This window comes from Melanostigma gelatinosum (assembly GCF_949748355.1).
Source record: "Melanostigma gelatinosum genome assembly, chromosome: 1".
Taxonomy (NCBI): Eukaryota; Metazoa; Chordata; class Actinopteri; order Perciformes; family Zoarcidae; genus Melanostigma; species Melanostigma gelatinosum.
In genome coordinates this window covers 7,445,251-7,464,573 of record NC_136634.1, presented here as the reverse complement: position 1 = coordinate 7,464,573, position 19,323 = coordinate 7,445,251, and the positions used below count along the sequence as shown (strand labels likewise).

The following is a 19,323-nucleotide window of genomic DNA, read 5'->3' as shown; positions in this document are numbered from 1 at the left end:
GAGAAAGGAAAGAGTGGGCAAAGGGCAGCTGTTTACGCGGAGAATGAATAAATGTCCCCAGCTTCATAAATGTCATTGGGGATTCCTCTTTAGTGAATCAGACAGAAATACAACATGGAAATTCCGATGACATTTCAGTGCAACAATCTCCCAACATCAAGCACAATTACAGCAATATAGCTATAACATAATCCATTCCTCAAGAGTAAAATAGCATCGGGCATACAGAAGACAACTGTTATATAAATCTACTGTTAGCCTCTTACCTCAGATCTGTGAACTTTGATGGAAACATAGTTGCCCTGTGATGTCCACTTGGTTTCCTCAGCCACTTTGAGACCAGTGCCAATCAGATTAATGCTGAACTGGCCCTGAAAAGACACATCAGATTTTAGTTATTTTTGAGCTCTTATTAACCGGGAAGATGGAGCTCATTCATGTTTGCAGAAACGGTTTGTGGCAAGAACTGCAGAAGGAGGGGCCTAAATACATACGACTATGTGGTGAGCACCTCGGATAGAGTAATAGAGAAGGTGGAAGTTATTGCCTAGGAGTGAGTGTTTTCCCCCACAGTTCCACGGAATTATAGCAGAACATGTTTCGTAAAGAAGTCTCTTCTTTGACTTTTAGGCCACTCACATATGGAACAAAATGGACGCATGAAACATTTCTATGAGGTTATAATGTACAGTATTTCACCAACCTGTGGACACTTGGCTGCACTATAACAATCTCCCGCCGTAGCAAAGGGCACAGGTCGACCAAGAAGAGTCTGGGAAAACTGGAGGTCTGTGACTAGTAAACAGCAAAGATACAAATCTAGAGTCACAATGTGCAACAGCAGAAGTAAACATAGACGGAAGACAGCTGCTCGAAGGTAAACAACCACACAGAGCACCTGCAGCTGCAGTTTATGCAAGTCACTCTCATTGCAAGGTTGATGTTACTTCACTGTCACGTCGCCAGAATGACCGTCAAAGACCTAAAACTCATATTTGCTATGATGTGAAGCTATTATATAGTGACCACCTAAAATGTTTGTGCAAAAGAGAGAAAAGACATCATAAAAGATGGACGACACTTTGAGCTTATGAATTCAGTTATTTTACAGAGGTGGAACCAGATCCATAATGAATCGGAATCAGCATATCCCCCCCCCCCCCCAGTTACAGTAGATTTGAGAGGATCTGGTTTTATGCAAATCAAATCTCTGTTTTACTTTTTAAATCAGTGACTCAATCTGAACCTTGTTTCCCCGACTCTCCTGTTCCTTACCATTTACCCGCCATTGTCACACATGAGAACCATGACCAGTGCCTTTTCCTGCTCTCCCTTTACTTTGGCCTGTATACAATGATGATAAAGTTCACGAGAGGCTTCCCTTCATCTTGAACTCATTACCCCCCCCCCCCCCCAGCTCTCTTTAAGCTGCCTGAAAGCCAAATGAGTCCCATGCAGAGGGGGGTGGGAACATGTGCTGTCAGGACCCAGACCAGACGAAGAGGATGGGAGGATGACTGCGTAAGTTCTGATCCAACTTCCCCTCAGCCCACACACACATACACTATTCCGCATACTCTAATCAAAGGCATACTTGGACGCAACAGGGAAGGTGGAGCTGAGTATAATAATGAGCAAAGGAGTATGGCCTGAAGATGTGAGTATATTCGCGTGTCTGCGAACGCGTGATCGCTCGCATGCTAGTATGAGTAAGTGTTTGATATTCAAGCAACTGCATGCATGAGTGTGTGCGCTTGCGTCGTCAGTTCTTCTCGTGTGTGCTCGCCTGAGAAAAAATGTGCGAGGCCGCATCGCATATTGTCTGTCTGAGTTTGAGAGCAGGCGCGCGGCGTCTGTATGTTGCACGCACGCGTTCCTTTATTCTTGCGCTCTAAGTGTGTGCTGAGAGGCCCGGTTTCAAGCCCTCGCCCAGCGATGTGAACGCGAAGCGCCGAAAGCCCATCGATTGGACCCGAGCGGAGAGAGTGTGGGGAGAGCGGCACATACTGCGCTTGGACGAGGCGGTGTCAAGCACTGGGCGACGAGGCGTCTGAGGGTTAAAACAACACCGATGTATGGTCTCATTACAGGAGACAGAGTAAGGAAATCACACAGTAATTACTCACTCATTATCCTCAGGGAGCTTAGGTCCAGACGAACTTTGTGGAAGAGTGTGTATCCAGCTGCTGAGTAGTCATTCCTGCAGTCGCAGTCCTGTCTTCGGCTGCCGTTAAACGGACATTCAAAGGGGTTCAGCAACCTTTGTATTAAAAACAAGAAGCATCGGGAGTTATTCAAGACAAATACTGACCCCTCCCACAAAGTCTATATTTACATGCAGCGCAGTAACTCTGATTTACAAGTGGCGATCAGTCACTGCTGCATTATACACACCTGTGCCCATACACCTCAGAGTAGTTGTCTGTCTGACCGCTGCGCAGGGTCACATACTCCTTGGGGAAATCAGTCTGCATCTCAGCACAGTAAATCTGAAGCCAAACACATTGAGACAAGGAATGAGAGGCTGTGGGGAAGCTGCAGGTCGAGTGATGAGGTGTGCAGGAGCATTTCTGACAGAACAGGCACACCTGTAGTATCCGGGACTTCACTTTGAGATAGTATTCCCCATCTATCTTCACACCCAGTCTCATCTGGACCTCTCGGCATGAAGTGAACGACTGGCCTGGGTGAAGAAATGTGAAGGGAGGAAGGAGAGGTTTCAGTTCAACTGCAAGGAAACAAACTTTGACAGAAACTCTACTCGTGCAAACCCGTCAATAAATCTGTCGTCAACAAATGCAAGACAGATTGCACAAGGTAATAAATCAAACACATCGATAGAAGAAGCGATTGTGTCCTGGCTCTCGTCTTCTTAAATGAAAGCTGCTGAAAACGTCTCATTATTTGTGTTGCCTCCTCTGTTTTCCCAGAGTGCTGCACAGCTCATATCAAGCTGATTAGCTGATTAGCATTAATACTTGACCGCAGAACTGGCTGTCACCCGAGCAGATCATTTTAATTTCGGCAGTGCTTCTGCCAAGTCGGGAGTGAACAGCCCAATGCGCAAGTACTGAAAAATCTGAAATGTGGGGGAACGAACCTACAACCTTTGGCCTGCTGCCGGGTTTTACAGAGCTTGCACGTTCACAATGAAGGCTGCACACACCCCTGAGGCGTTTTGACAGACTGGCCATTTCACAACATGTTGAAAACTGCTGACTGACTATTTATTGTTCCACTAAGTAATCACTCCAAGAGGCTTCAAGTGGAGGTCACTGTTCTGCTTAATGTGTTAAAACAAAGCAAAAATGTTGAGTTTCTGTAAACAACAATCAGATACGGTGTTGGTTGCCATATACAGCACAGTCCATTTATTAATACCATCACTCTACAAACTCCTGGTTGCCAGCAAGCAGACTTTTAGAGTTATGTACTCAACAGCCAAAAAGAGCTCTTAAGGATGAACAGAGAGGCGGGGGAAGAGAAAGAGAAGAGAAGAGAGAATGAGTTTCCACTCACATTCTCTGTCTTGACAGGCAGCTTGAGACTCGGGCCTTCCTGAAGGACGGCAATGTTTGGACGGTTGGCCTTTGGAGGCCACACACTCCACCCTGCGCTCCATCACTCCTGCCCCACAGCTCTGCGAACACTGGTACACACAGAAAAGCATTCAATCCCACAGCTACAAAAAAAATTGTCAAATAGGCTCAAGCCAGATCCAAATCCGCATCTCATCACAATGCACAAGTCATCAAAATGTTTTGCGCAAAAGCCGATTAGCTTGAGAGGATTGCTCACGGCCTAACAAGCGCTTTCTGTTTCACCTTGCTCCATGGGCCAACTTTCCAGTAGGTTGTGTGTGGGCAGTCCCTGAGGAGGCAAGGCCTGGAGCCAGGAGGGTGGGGCTCGGGGCAGCGGGTGCTGTCGGAGGAGGACGGGGCAGCAGCATACGGGTGCCGAGCCTGAGAGGAGGGCATCGCGGAGCAGGAGACTACACGCTGCTGGTAGCCCACACCGCAGCTGGCTGAGCACTGAGCCACACACAGACACAAGGATACTGACCGTTACTAAAGACGGGCATGAGTAAAGCTTTGCACAGAGCAGTAACGTCAAATACAAAAGGATTTCTTCTTGTAAACCTCAGTGATACTAATGTGGATAAGACAAGCAATCTCTGAGAATTTAAGATGAGCATTTTTCACTGTTGTCATTATTCGCTGCATTTGTAGCAGAACAAAGCTCAGTCATTGTTACTTATTCTCTTCCTACCTGTGACCATTCCCCTGTCATCCACGTGTAGTGGCAGGGAGCTCCTTTGCAGGGCTGGTGTGATGGCGGCTGGGACGACAGCGTACAGTAATCATCCTGGACGGGTGTCATCCCTGGGCCCATGCACCCCACCTTCCTGCCTTCCATGCCTTCTCCACACGTCGCATTGCACTACAAGGACAATGTAACCGGGGACGAAATCAGCAAGAGTGAAGAAGAGTTGGCAGAGGGGGGGCAGTGTTGTACTTTCCGCAAAACATCATCGACTTCTCAGACTCCTGCTTGCCTCTTAAGCTCTCCAAATAGACACGTCTCATTATGTAGAGGTTTGCACAAGTAGAGAAAAGTGTGTGACAATGCCGACATTAGCTCGCAAGAAGCGCAATCCCAAACATGTGCTCTGGTGGAAAATGTTTCCGTAAAAGATAAAAGTTAAGCTGGTCCCCCTCAGGCACAGTAAGGGTTCATAGGATCATTTGGAAGTAATGATATGGACCAGAATCTTAAAGTTGATTTCTGTAAAAAGTCAGGGCCAAACTGTGACCGAAATACGGGTGTAAGTTCTCGAGGCAACACAGACTGGAATCTGAACACTGCAAACATTCTGCAGCAGAAGGACACGGCGCTATGTCCCTACATGGTGCCCCTCTCTTATGCCTCAGTCAAGGCCAAAGCACGGGACGTTAAAGAAAGATGAGCGAAGAAAAAAAGCAGTCTGCTGGCGTGACAGAGTACAGTGATATTCAGCAGGACAAAAGGGATGATGGCCATGGGTACTTTGAGGTCTGATATGATTTGCCGCTTGATGGTTATCACCAAAGCCCTCACGATTGATGTGAGAGAGGAGGGGGAACCTGCAGGTCGTCCATTTAACGGCGCAGAGACGGAGAGAGAGAGCGGAGAGCTCAGCCAATAAAAACCTTAATGAGATGGTTAAACATCTGTTCGTGGGCGACTTGTAAAGAGGAAGAGAGAGAGAAAGAATGAGTCTGTACTTACTTCTTCCCATTCACCAGCGACCCAAGTGTAATGTGTGCATTCTGCAGTTTGGCAAGGCCGCACAATGGCAAGACGCTGGCGAGCGTCACATAGATCCCCTCTGACCTGTCCAGTGCCTTTTAGTCTGCAGTAAACATCTCGGTTCTGAACTCCGACTCCACAGGTTACGGAACACTAATGAAACAGAAACAGAACACAGGTGTGAATGAGAAAAAGGCAGTGAATGGATCTTAATTCACGGTATACTTATCAGTTGTTGTGCTTCTCATACTGAACAGTATCCAGCCAAGGGTATAACAGGAGTTATTTGCAGTATCCTGTGTTTTGAGAGTTTGACCAATACTATGGACAAAGAGTCAGGATACTGCACTGCAACAAGAATAATAATTTAGCCCAAAATAAACATGTCTTATAGTTAATCTTTGAAATGTTTATCTTTGATGTGCTAAAAAAAAGAGTCAGCGAACTGACTGAAGCTTTCTAACATGAGCCACCAGAAGCTACTGCAGATCAAATGGAGCTACATCAGCACAATCCCCGAGTGTGTTTCATTCAATAAGGGTGTGTTTTATTGCTGAAGTTGTCGTTTGCAAGAGAAGAATTGTGTTATTTCTTCTTTCATCTGCTTCACAGTCTCACTATGTGACAATACATAACATTTGTTTGGTCTGCAGTGTCAGTTTTTATTGCTTTGCTGCCCCTAAACAATGTAGTTAATGAATCCAAAGCCAGTTTGTCGCTTCTTTGGGCGACGTATATCTCACAAAGGTCTCTCTCAATCTCAAACATCTCTTTGATGTGCTTTGAGAAGCACACCTGCATACTGAGGAAGCTCTCTGTAAGGCTTGAGCCGATCGGCCTGACTTCTCTCCAAGTCTCCTACAGACCTCAAAGAACAGTGCCAGCCAGGCCTCAGCGATTTCACAATGTCAGAAAATTTCAAATCTCCTGAAAACCTCCAGATGTATTCATGTTGTTGGTTTCTAGCTGCAGTTGTGTATTATCATTACGGAATGTGTGTGGCTGAATATGAAGGCTGAAGGACTTGAGTTTGGAAAGAGAACAAACTGCACAACAGGAAATCCGACCTTCAAATACCAAAAAATGCCTTTTTTTATCTTACAAAGCATGAAAATAACTTCACTGTGAAACCTGATTCTGTATCCTACAAAAGACTTGCAGTCCTATCAGAGGCAGTGGGGACATCATGGAACTATAGATTTGACTATTTAATGATTTCATACTGGTGTTGAGTGAGTCCCAGACTTTATCAACATTTCTTCCCTTTCTTTGCCCAGGTAGTAAGATATCCACCTTGGAAACAATGCGATTTTAATTAAATTGTATTTGTGATGCTCCCAGCATTTGAAAATAAAAGAACAATGTGTCCATTTTACTCCTGATAATCCACAAAACGCATACAAAATAGTTTTCTTTGGAACTAATTTCCACAGAAGAAATAGACCCGCTTTAAAAACAAATACAAACAAAATTCCGTTCACCTTCATCGTAATAAGGTGGGGGGGGGGGGCAAATATTTCAGAAATGGATATCTGAGAAAAGCCAAAACTCAAAACTGTTTGCCTCCAGAAACAAAGTAGAAATGATTTTATTTGAAAGTCGGATGAGCAAACCCTGTCACAGCAATCTAAAATACTTCACTGAATATATGAGTGCAGAGCATTACAAACAACCAGCAGAATTACGGATAATATTCTTGTGTCCTTGGCTGAATAGGCAGTCCACAGCCTCAAAGTTGGCACGTGGATGGATATTGAGATATAAAACATGTCTTAATGCGCTAGTTGAGGATTTCATGGTTGCTGGTGGCATGTGGAGGAAGATGATTGCTTCCAGACACCAGCGAGAGAGAGAGAGAGAGAGAGAGAGAGAGAGAGAGAGGGGAGGAGGACATGCTCAAAGAGTGCGGAGTGGTAGCAGACTTGTGGAAGGAGGAGGACCTGGGTCTTCATGGACCTTTTGGGATTCAACTATTACTTGGTAAGGAGGAGGGATATGGTAGATTTTCAAACAGTACATCTTTTCAGAATATCTTGGAGTTAAAAAAAGAGTTGATCAGAGAACGTTGTTCAGCCAACGGGTGACAGAAAATGGTGTGTGGTAAAAGCAAATTCACAGATAACACACATCTTAAAAGAGCTATAATCGATATTTTGCCTCTCTTTATACTACTGCTGCTACTAAATCTGTCTGCAGGAAAGGATTTTCTAAGGGCAACTTAACTTTTGCTTACTAAGTAGCATATTCAATTGGACCGGGACAAATAGTCAAATAGCAGCCATGTGATCTGCATGACTTGTATGCGATAGGACTCATTAACAGCGATGAACCCATAAATAATTACGGAGCTTTACAGCGTCTTTTTTTTGGTCTTCCAGCTCCCCAACAACACTGTTTTGGTTCATTCTCACGCTTACTTAGCAATATAAACGTATAAGTTGAAAATATGTCAGTGCTGAGTTCCAGATGTTTCCCAAAGCCCAATGGCCAAAAAAACAACAACCCTGATTGCAGGTTTAAGAAGCAACCAGTGCAAGCTCTTTGTATATATTGTGTGTATGCTTGCTTGACAAAGAACATCCAATCATTCCTCCTCTCATTCTGCTCTTGGACTTGAGATAAATCTGGCTCTGAATATTTCCCTCCCTGTGGGACCTCGATATGACTTTTGAGCCAAAACTGTGTTGCATCTCCTTTTGTCAGCAGCTATTTTGCGGCTGTGTGGTTGGCTCCGTGTTGACAGTGACCTCACCCCCCTGGCGACTCCCCCATGCATGGCCTTTACCCTGTCAGCGTACAACGGTACAGAAACCTGCTGAGCTTCATCCGCATCTTTTGAGCAACACGCTAATTATTGACATTATTTAGTGCATAGAATGTGACTTGCAGGATCCAGCTTTTGTGTGAGTCATGCAACATGCGATGCCTTTGAAATATATATAATAAATAGCCCGGTCCCCGAGAGGGAGCCTGGGCTATTTCGTGAGCGAGAGGAGATGGGGAGAAGAGCAAACGTACCTCTCTCCACCTGTTGGCCTTCCAGCTGGGGCATCCCCGCGCCCGACAGGCCTTCTGCGTCCGCGGCCGAGGCAGATGACCGCAGTGTTCCTCCTCTATTTTGGTTTGGTTCTGATAAACACAGGCTATCTCCCGCTGCTTGGTCCCCCGACCACAACTCACTGAACACTGGAGAGGGAAGGGGAGAGAAGGGGGATGGGTGTATGGGGGATGAGTGAAAAGAAGAAAGCATGTTAGCAAAGTCCTGTTGAAGAACACAGCTCTCAATCTCTACTGGAGGTATTAGAAAATGGCACAAATAAAACCTCCAGAGAACGTAGACATGAAGGGGACTCCACAGAGCCATAGCATGTGGTGTATAACAAAATGTTTCTCCCAGTACATAAAGACCATTTAGACCTCGACACAAGAGCTCGCAGTGCACCCGGCAGCTTCCTCGTTGCATTTCATGGCCAAGTGAACACACTGCAAACTAATTTAACGAAGCAACTTAAATGGATTTCACCCAAAGCTTTTGTCAAACACTCGCACGGACGGAATGCAGCCCAACTATTTCACCTGTAAACAGAGGAATTACTTTTAGAGCTGCTGTGAAGTGGAGGCCGAGGCAAGAGGCGGAAAAGATGCAGAGCGAAACACTGATGCATGCACGCGGCAAGACAATCATAAGAATAACACAAAATACTTCAGGAAAGAAAGATGACGAAGATGATGAATATAATCACCCTGACAGCTCTGAGATTGTCGATGGAAATATTCTGGAGTACTCGGTCCTCATGAGGCCAGACAGCAATTAGCATGCTCGCTATTTCTGCCTGACGAGTGAGCGCCCCCATTCAAAAGCAGCTCTAAAAATGGGGTGCTGGAATCGAATACACAAGACGAGGAGAGTTGCATTTTGTCTTAGCATATTTTCCAGTCCAGATAACAAACATAATATTGCATTGTCCTCTAATTATGATCTCAGAACGTTGCATAACACCAAACACACACAGTATGTGCTCATAATACTGATCATTCTACAGATGATGGACCATGGAAACCTAAATCTGCAAACGTCTTGAGGATTTAGTCTTTTCTTCCTTCAGTTTCTAAGAGGTAAAAGGCATTTATTCTCCATTTAAAACAAACAATCTGCTGATCAAGGTCTGAGTATCCATTTGAACCCTTCAAACAAAGCCACCTCCAGCCTTTTCTTCTTACGTGTGGTGCGGGCAGTGGTTAACGCTGCACACACATGCATCATGCACATTGCAATTACCGAGGCATTTTAAACACAGGGTTGGCTCAGCTGACTGAGAACATCAAAGCCGAGGCCGGAGCCGAGTGACTAGTCGTGAGCGTGGCAGATTCACATACCCGCTGCACACTCACTCAAACATGATAACAGCACTCCCTCTACCTCAGACAAGAGCAGAGACCGGCAAACATGCTGCAGGGGGGGGGGATGAAGCGGAGGGCTGGCCCCTCCTTACTGCTGTAAAAGCAGGAGGGGAAAAAAAAGAGAGAGGAAAAAAAAGGGAGGAAGAAAGGAAATCACAGCCATACGGGCTGTGCTCCCCCAGCTGAACTGTATCTGCATTTTTACGGTGGGAGAAAAGGCGCTATATGGCGATGTGCTCCTCCCTCCACCCTGCCAACCTCATCTGTCAGCCATTAGTTGATCAGGGCTGGTAACACAGAGCACAGAGAGCTGGCACAGCTTGTGGGACCAGAGGACTGCAGCTTCACCTCTGAGAGCAAGAAAAGGGCAAAGACTCGGGGACCTCTGCGTCTCGATCTACAGCTGGGCTGCTTCACTCACCAGCACCCACTCAGGTAAGACCGCTCCACTTATCTCCTACGCTCAGCCGCTACGAGTGTGACCAGTTACCGTTTAGCTGCTTTATTCTCTTTACTGATATAAAAAATAAAAAATAGTGCCGTCTGTGTTTGGAGAATGTACAATTTAAAATGGATGTTTGCATGTCCTTTGAAGGTTGGTGCCTGATTATTAAAAAGCATACGTTGTACCATGAAAGTATTTGGTGCACGTAATCTGAACTATACGCCGTATTCAGTTGAAACAGGTTATGTCGGTGCTCTGAAGTGTTGTGTTTTGAATGTATGGGATTCTCACTTTAACATGAAGGAGGGGAACAACTCCTTGAGAAAAACACATACATCAATGGGTCACACGGGAAACACTCTTGAGACAGATCTGCCCGCCCACGTTGTCCAAGTGATTCATTTCACATGATTAGGCGAGTTAGATCTGACATAATCCCGTGAGGTTCATCTCGACATAATGTGGATTACTAGAAAATGTGATGACTCAACTGCTTTTGTGAAACTAGTTTCTTCCAAAGCAAAGCAGAACTTGTGCAGAGAAAGTTATAATTGATATTTAAAGCCATACGTAATGAACAGGCAGCTCTGAATGATGCTATACTGAGTGGAGCAAAGCGGCTTTCTTGATTTGATAGCTTTCGCAGTTCTGGAACAAATCACATAATCACATAATTGAGTGCTAAACCAGAGCCAGTTCATTCATGCCTTTTCTGAAACCATTAGACAGCCCGGGGAGTTTTGAATATTGATGTCTGACAACACAATGTGATTGCATACAGACATATCTGTAGCAGATAACTGGATAATCAGACTGATATGACTTTTCTTTTGAGCATTTATGTCTTTGTCTAGGACAGGCAGGCGTCAACCTCAAGATGACCCCACCCAATGCATTTCTGTGAACAGGTAAGCCAATAGAACACATGGAAACTGTTAGGCATCCAAGAGAAACTTGACTAGAGTTTAAATATCTGTCACTCAGCCAGCGTGGCTATCAAAGCAGCCGATACTGTGCAGGACCTCACACGGAGAAGGTAGATTCCACGAAGCCAACAAAGATCAAAACTGTAAATGTGGTTTTATTTGATCAACGAGCTCTACGGCCTCAAGCAGTGCATGGGAGCTTTACTACTGTGAGAACTATAATTAGGCTTTCGTTCGGTGATTAAAGCAGAATGTTGTGTTTTGAAAACAATGTCGGGGCTCAGAAATCAGAAGGAGTGTCATGAACATCTTTCATCGTATCTGTATTTAACATAATTGTTTGACTGGCTGATTCTTTTCCCCAATTTGAGTTTGTTTCTTAACAACCATGATGATTTCCTGCAAAAGAATGAAACAAATTGTATTATGGAACAGAATATGCTAACAGGACTAAAGTCTAGTTCGTGATATGATATAATATGTTAAGAAGAAATGACTATTGTTAAGTATGACGTTCAGACCACAGATTGGGGTTTTTTTGTTGTACGTCTCCGATATCGCCTGGTTTTAAGTGAGACCATATCTTAAAATGGGAGAGCCAAGGTCGAATTCCAATCACATTGCAGCACGCTCGCGATGCAAGAGGATGGTAATACCAAGCATATGGCAACTGTAGCTACAGAGACTCTTCAAAGGAGATCAGTGTTGACCCGGAGCAAGAACAAACTTGTAGACTGTGAAGGGAGTGTAGCATCATACCCTGGGCTACATGTTGTCAATGTAGTGAGATACGGTACACATCTACGGTATATGGTAAACTATACTCATTCAATCTTAATTAATCTCATCATGCAAGGGGCAAGTAGTCATTTTCTAGGAACTGAATGCCCTTTAAGAGAGTTTGTTATAGCTTCATCAGTATCACAATGTCCTCTGGTGCACAGATTAAACTGCAAATCAGAGGAAGAAGGAGACAAGAGGGAAAGACACGAAGGGCCACAGAACATTCAGGCTGCTTTTCTGTCCGTGATGTTGTTTTGCAGGGAGGTTTCAAAGACAGAAGTCAAAACAACACATGTTGTCAACATGGGAACAGCTGGTAAGAGCGGCGTCATGGGGCAGAGGAATGTCAAGAGCCATAGATCTTTTATCCATCAGGCCAAAATAGCTATCCAGGCTGGTTTGAAACCACGCACAGGAGCAGTGTGAAATTCTTACATCGAACTCATCTCACGCTTACCTTCACTAACTTTATCCGTGACCAATCTCACAACATGCTTTCAACTGTAGAAACCATATGATGAACACATTCAAATATGTCCACGTTCAAAACACTGATATTGTATCAGTGCAGTTCCTGCACTCCATGCAAAAGTATGACTTTGCCATGTTTGAAGAGTTAAATAAACAACCGGTTGAGTAGAGATATACAGTTTCTCCAACACGGTTTCCTTTTTAAGTCAACACCACTCAGGAAAGATGTACCAAGAGACCATAAGTCAAAACAAAATGACAAAACAGCTTTTTCCGCCTGTCTAAACATTCCACTGAGAGCTTTTTCCATCTTATACTAAACCATCCAGCACCACTCAAATGTGTACTCTGCTGCAGATGGGAATGAGGAATAGATGGTAAAAAAGAGCAAATTCTTGATGACAGGACTTGAACAATATAGCAGAAGTTATTCAGTCGTTACCTTTGACACTGAACATTCAAGTCTAAGTTTCTCTTCCTGCTAAAAAATGAATACAAACATAAAGAAAATGATGCAAGAGAAGGAGAATACCATAGTTTGAAAGAGACAGAAATTGCTGCTGCTTTTTATACCTTACCACCACAACCCCTTTGTCCACTGAGTCTATTTTTGAAGCACTGCTAAGCTTGTGTCTGATTTCAGGCGAGGCCATGGGCTTTGACATTGGACAAATGCCTCCATCAGAGGAAAAACCCACCCAAAAACACTTTATCATTGAGAAAAAAATGAAATGATTCCTGACGTACCCTGCCTAAACATCACATTTCCAGAACAATGGCAGAATATTTTGATCCGTCTACAACATCAGAAATAAACATCAGGTTTTGGTTTCAGCCCCTCGGACTCAACGAGGAATATTTGACTCAGTAAACCCAAATGCATAATGCAGTGGTTCGTAATGCTAAATACAGCCAGTCCTTGACAGCTGTTATCATTTTAACAAATGAAAGAAGAAAAAGTAGTTGAAGTGAGTACTAAAACGTTAATATGAAGCTATACTTAATAATATCTGTAAAAAACAATTATAATAGACATAGAGCTGGAACAATGAGTTGATTAATCAATTCGTCGATCAAGCATCCATGTTGGCAATCGATAAAGGCAAATTTTCAAGCAACAATGGAAAATATTTGATGGTTTCAGTTAGTTAAACGTGAGGATCTACTGCTTTCCTTTGTCTTACATGGGCTTTGAACTGTTGGTCAGAATAAGAACAAGATGTTCCCGCTGACTTGAGGAAAGTGGAAGGGACATTTCTTACTATTTGCCAATATAGGCCAAACAATTAAACTGATTGAATTTAGCAGATTTATTGACAGATAGAAAATGATTATTAGTTGCAGCCCTAGAAATATACAGTGCACGAATACGCAAGGGTGGACATACCCTTTGAATGTTGCTGTCTTTTAGTAGCAAGTGGAAATAACTTCAGTGAATAGTGCACCAAGCACTTACCAACAACTGGAATTACCTAACAGCTGTAGACCAGTGGCCCTGCTAACGTATATCGAAATAAAAAGACCTGACAGGTCACGAACTAGCACAGAAAGTACAGCACACACAGTCAAATAGTAAGGTACAGGTAAATCTCTAACTCCTACAGTGTAGCTAAAACAGCACACCGGCCTATGCTAACGTTTAAATGAAGGACTATTATCCCCCTGTTACTTAAAGTGGGCTTGAACATCCAATCTATCACTGTCCCTCCCATAAGAGGGGAAACAGAGATGTCGAGTCCCACAAACTCCATTTCACTCCATCAACTTGAGAGCATCGGCAGGCCCAAACCGGACCAGGCCCCATCAAGTCTGACGCGTTAACCTCGTTAAGAGTCTGAGAAGTGACTCCTAGAGGCCTAAAACCACTTTATAATACTTGACCAACGAGTTGAGGAAAAGCAGGCTACCGAGTTGAGGAAAAGCAGGCTACCTGTGTCAATGTGAGGCCATGTTCCCTATCATTCTATGAGCCGGGGTCGACCAATCTAAACGCTTCCAGACTTTCACGCCTTGTCTCCTCTCATTTCATCTCACTGCATCTCTTCCCACATTGGATCACCTACAAAATGACAATGACCCTTACTAGATGGGCTCCTCTAATAGTTTCCTCCAATGCTCTGCTCAAACTCATTGTGGTTCGGAGTAAACTGATTCACTTCCAGATAGGGCTTCACTTCTACAGGGACAGCCCTAATATCATCTTTTAACCGCTCTCTGAACTACAGTACATTGTGAGAATGACTGTGCAAGTGCTGGCAAACAAAATCCACATTCCAGCAGGTAATATGTTCAACTTATCTTCAAGTTATTCAACTGCTTGACCAAAAAAGAGACTTCCATTCCTAACATGAAAGCCACGCTCTGATCCAAATATTTAGAACCTTCAGAAAACATCTCAAGAGCATCTGGTTTTCTGCTTCCAAAGTCTTAATGGTTTGCCAAAAATCTGTAGGCCATAGTGCTTGACTTTTAACCAGCAAATCATCAACTGAACTATTTTGCTTTCTCTCAAAGGCCGAATTGAAACAATATCTCCATCGACTCAGATTTAAATCAAAGCCATGCTCGTGTGGACCACAGGGGACCTTCCAGCCACCGCTTCAATTGCTCACACTCGACTGGCATATGTGCAGGATCAGGAAACACAAGACCAATGATGTCACGGCCAACTGACCCCAGGGTGACAGGTTTGCAGAGTGTTCTTGCCCACTGCCCTCAGGCTAAAGTCAAACTTGTGCATGTGGATTTCATTTGAAGCAGCGTGATTAGGTCACAGATGCAGAACTGCGATCCCCCTGCATGGGAAAGCCACGCTCGACAGGAAACGGTATGTTTTTGTTAGCAACAAACAGGCATAAATTACTAAAATGGGGCCTTGGTTGCCAATTTATAACACACAGTCTTATTGTTGCTGATTGCACACATTAGACCGTTGACGTTGCTGTTGAGGTGCGTCATTAGTTGATGATATATACATTCCTGATCGTTTATGCTGATGAACTGCATCTGAAACCATACATTTCTGCAATAAATGTGATAATTGTTTCGTGTCTTTTCTTCTTTATACATGACAAATGTGTTTTGATGATCTGTATTCATACATTTTGAAGGTGTCACTGAAAGAGTATTAGAAATGATTAAAGGTCCAGGGAGAAAAATGGCGGCAGAATATTTTGGAGGGATAAACTAAAGCATTGATTTAACAACATTTGAAAAATAGTTTTTTGGGACATTATTGAATGCCATTTTAACATATTGCACTTGATGATCAAATGTTATCAGGAATGCAAATTTGTGAATATTGTAAGACGTATGATTGTAGTGTAAGATGGTAGTATACCATCATTATTAAAGCCATTTTCTTATTAACAAGTATTTTGGTGTATTTCCAAGAATGTAGCCTACCTCTGAAACATGAGATAAAACGCAAAGGTTTTACAAGAAATGGCATTTGTGGGATAGTTAACTACTTTCCCAAGAGGTGATTAAACAGTATGCAATAATATGAGATATTTTGGGAGACTATAGAATTTGTGAAAATGTATTTGAGAATGTATTGCAATAAATTGACAAAAGAAACCCCACAGGATTTCACTGATGAGCTCCTACTGCAGACTGGTGTGATTGATGTTCCTGGTGTAAAAAAAAGGTGTTTTCTTTTTAGCACAAAAAAACAACTGAACAACTACTAACTGAAGAGGCCATTACATAAGGTAAGATGCAATCTGAAGTCATGACAAATATTTTGACAAAGTTATGTAATACAAGAACTTCCGGAGCATTTTATTCTGAAAGAGTATTAGCTCCTAAACATTGTGATTTATAAAAAAAAAATGTATTTAAAAAAAAAAAAAAAAAAATGGTACAGAGGCTTGCTGCAATATCTGATAGAAGACACGTGTGTAAAGGTAACTTTATAACCGTTGTCATCCTCTAACCATCTTATTTTAATCAATGTAGGCTTCATTGTTGGTTTGTACAGAGTTATATGTAGCTGTGATCTGATGTGGTCTACTTTGGGTTGCTTGAAGCCGATGGTAAAGTATTTACTTGAATTGCTACATTATTCGAAAATACTGCCTGATATTACTTCTCACAAATGTGCTTTACTTCAAAGAATGACCTCAGGACAAGATAATATACATGATTAAATCAGCAGTTTTCTGTAAATACTGGCTTTCCAGGGCTGGCTTTTGGATCGCCTCAACTAAACAAACCTTGCCAGTATGCATTAATACCAATTATTGTCGTAGTAAAAGTAATACTCTGCAGGTCTCCCGCCAAATGCATGACAGAGTGCACCATTAATGCAACGATAAGCAGATGTGCCACCCGGCGCCAAAGTTTGATTTACACTGTGTACTGTCTGTTTTCTCCGAGGACATTATGAAATAAAAAGTTAAAACACATAAAAGGAAAAGGCCTGCAGCGTTTTTACACTACATTATGCAGAGGTATGTAAAGTACTACAGATACTATAAAAACTGATTTGAAGTACGCACACTATTATAGAAGGGTTAAAGAAAAAGGGGGCTAAACAAAATGAAGTCAATTGAGGGTCAAATATCTTAATGACCTACAAGTCAAGTCTTTTCTATGAGCTGTTTGTAGTAACTCACACACTATATACTGCAAAAACCTGCTGTATATACTGCATGCCCATGGTTTACCAGAGCACATTAGAGCACTATGACACGACTGTATGTGAAAAATACCTGCTGTGTCAACAACTGTTCCCCCTGTGAAAGCAATAAACTTTCAATAAATGTTTCAAGTGTTACTCTTTTGCAGTGAACCGTGTCTTATTTAGTTTTCCCATCTTATTCCCTAGAGACGTCCGTAGGATTTACATGTGTTCATAACCTCGCGTACATTCAGCTCTTCCTTCAGAGTCCTGAGCTCGAGCTGAAGCTGTTAAAAGCACAGACCTGTGTTTTGTTTGCCAGCTAAATATTGCATTTAGAAACAACACAAATGTCACAGTTATGTTTCTTTAATAATCTTTACAATGGGGGGAAAAAAAGCTAATTCAACATGTTTATGTATTTTTGCATGTGAATGAAATAAATAGCAATAGGAACAACAACCAACCAAAATATGAAACATAAAGTAGAATTGCCTCTTTGAGTTAAGCAATTTCGCACCACAGGGTTAACAATGTGAAGGAGTGGGAGTGAAACTTCCATGGCTGAGGAGTCTTGGCTGCAGTGGAAGTCTTGGTTGAGAATGACACACAGCGAGAGAAGCAAAGGAACAAAGAAGGAGACGGCACACATCCTAACTGAGAGGACGCGGACATAAATACAAACCCAAGCTGCAACACTTCACCTGAAATATGTGTCATGATAATGTCATGTTGCTTTTAACCAGAATATAATTCAAGGTGCTAACATCTTGTGTTAGTAAGAACCTGAACAACCACTGCGGTGACAGAGAGTGCCTGACTTAGAGTTCAACACATACTCAGACTTTATATGACAAACGTACTGCAGCTGCTACATTGAGTGAGAGTTGTACATTTGCTGAGATAGAGTTATAAGTTAAACTCTGAACTGACCTTAACATGTAACTTAATACCCAGCCGAATAGTAATGCTTCACTGCCTCGTTGCAGCTATAACCACGCCTATCAGTGATGTCATTGTGTACTGACACACCCTGGAGTACACTTCTCCATCACTGCAGCGACGTGAAAGCCTGATGACCGTGCCAGAGAGAGATTTAGATATGATATTGTATACATATATGATGTTGTGATCCTGTAAACTCCCGAGAACCAAACGTTTTCACCTGCTGTAGCCTTTGCTGACTGTAAAAAGCCCCAACAAGTAGTGTTCAGGTGACATGTGTGTGTAAAGACAAATCATTCAAGTAAAGTGTTACATCAATCTAAATTGGAAGAAAACATTAAAGCGAAAACAATGGATAACCTGTAAACAAATAAATAAGTTTCAGTTGAAAAAAATCCTTCAGAAATACAAAAACTGGCCAAAGGACTAAAGAGACACGGCAACAAATGACTCTAACTTTAAAAGGAGGAGGTATCTGTGTGCTTTAGTTTCTTTGATGGACCATGATGAAATCTGACAAAGAACCGTTCAACGATAACCCGTGATGTACTGCGCTGCATTGTATTGTATTCATTAAGCTGCACTGATGCTGCCTACCATTGACAGAATACATTCATTCATTCTTAGCCTGGAAATATGATGAAACTCTATTTTCATGATAATGCGCCACTATAAAATGTTATATAAAGTTTAATAGCACCTTTTTATAATGAATAACAGTATGACTCAAAATTGAATTTTAAACTTGCTGTATTTGTTTTTGTTCTGAACAACTGGATTGAACCTCAACCGGACTTCCTTTCACAGATATGACGTTAGGATTAAATCCAAAACTCCCACCGTTGTGATCAACACATGATTTATTCTGACAAGCCATTGTTTTTGTGACATATGACAAAAGTTATTTTAATAGTTTATAAGTATTTATGCCTGTTTTCCTATGTGATAAAGACTACATCATATATTATGCAATCTACTTTATTAATAATTCAAATAATGAATATCTATAAGAAAAATGCTTTCCTACAATGCTTATTTTTCAACCACTCTGCATGTTAAACTTAATTTTTGTGATATTTTTTTGAAGATCTATTTGTTTGTTTAATATTTGCTTTTGAGATTATTTCAAATCGCTTAACCTGACAGAGATGAAGCCATTCTAAACTGCCTTTCAACTGAAGTAAAAAACACATTTTCAAAAATACAAATGAAGCATGTTTTGAAAATATTTTCCTCTGTACAAACTGTATTTACTCATAGAGAGATACGAGAGGTCTGACCAAGAGCACCAGCAAAAATATTAAATAGAATATTCAGTAATTCAATAAAATCATACTGTACAAAGATACACATACAAAATACACCGACAGTCATTTGCTGCTGTTCCATAAAGGTCATAATATTAACTCTTATACACAAATATACACTTGTGTACTTCG

General features: G+C 42.3%; 1 protein-coding gene and 1 long non-coding RNA gene across 2 annotated transcripts in view; one reads left to right on the top strand and one right to left on the bottom strand.

Annotated features, from left to right (window-relative positions):
* The window catches only part of LOC306779825 (A disintegrin and metalloproteinase with thrombospondin motifs 20), a 73,447-nt gene that overhangs the window by 2,829 nt on the left and 51,295 nt on the right, over positions 1-19,323 (bottom strand). Inside the window, exons 29-38 of the mRNA XM_079271848.1 lie at positions 8,308-8,475; positions 5,269-5,442; positions 4,270-4,440; positions 3,825-4,031; positions 3,520-3,649; positions 2,589-2,683; positions 2,395-2,489; positions 2,127-2,260; positions 704-795; positions 267-371 (exon numbers count right to left, since the gene is read on the bottom strand). Of these exons, the coding sequence (XP_079127974.1) occupies positions 267-371; positions 704-795; positions 2,127-2,260; positions 2,395-2,489; positions 2,589-2,683; positions 3,520-3,649; positions 3,825-4,031; positions 4,270-4,440; positions 5,269-5,442; positions 8,308-8,475 (1,371 nt within the window). The remainder of the gene's footprint in view (positions 1-266; positions 372-703; positions 796-2,126; positions 2,261-2,394; positions 2,490-2,588; positions 2,684-3,519; positions 3,650-3,824; positions 4,032-4,269; positions 4,441-5,268; positions 5,443-8,307; positions 8,476-19,323) is intronic.
* Positions 9,837-16,735, top strand: LOC306779829. The gene is made up of 3 exons (XR_013772121.1): positions 9,837-10,125; positions 10,990-11,043; positions 14,830-16,735. It is a non-coding gene; the product is annotated as an uncharacterized lncRNA (long non-coding RNA).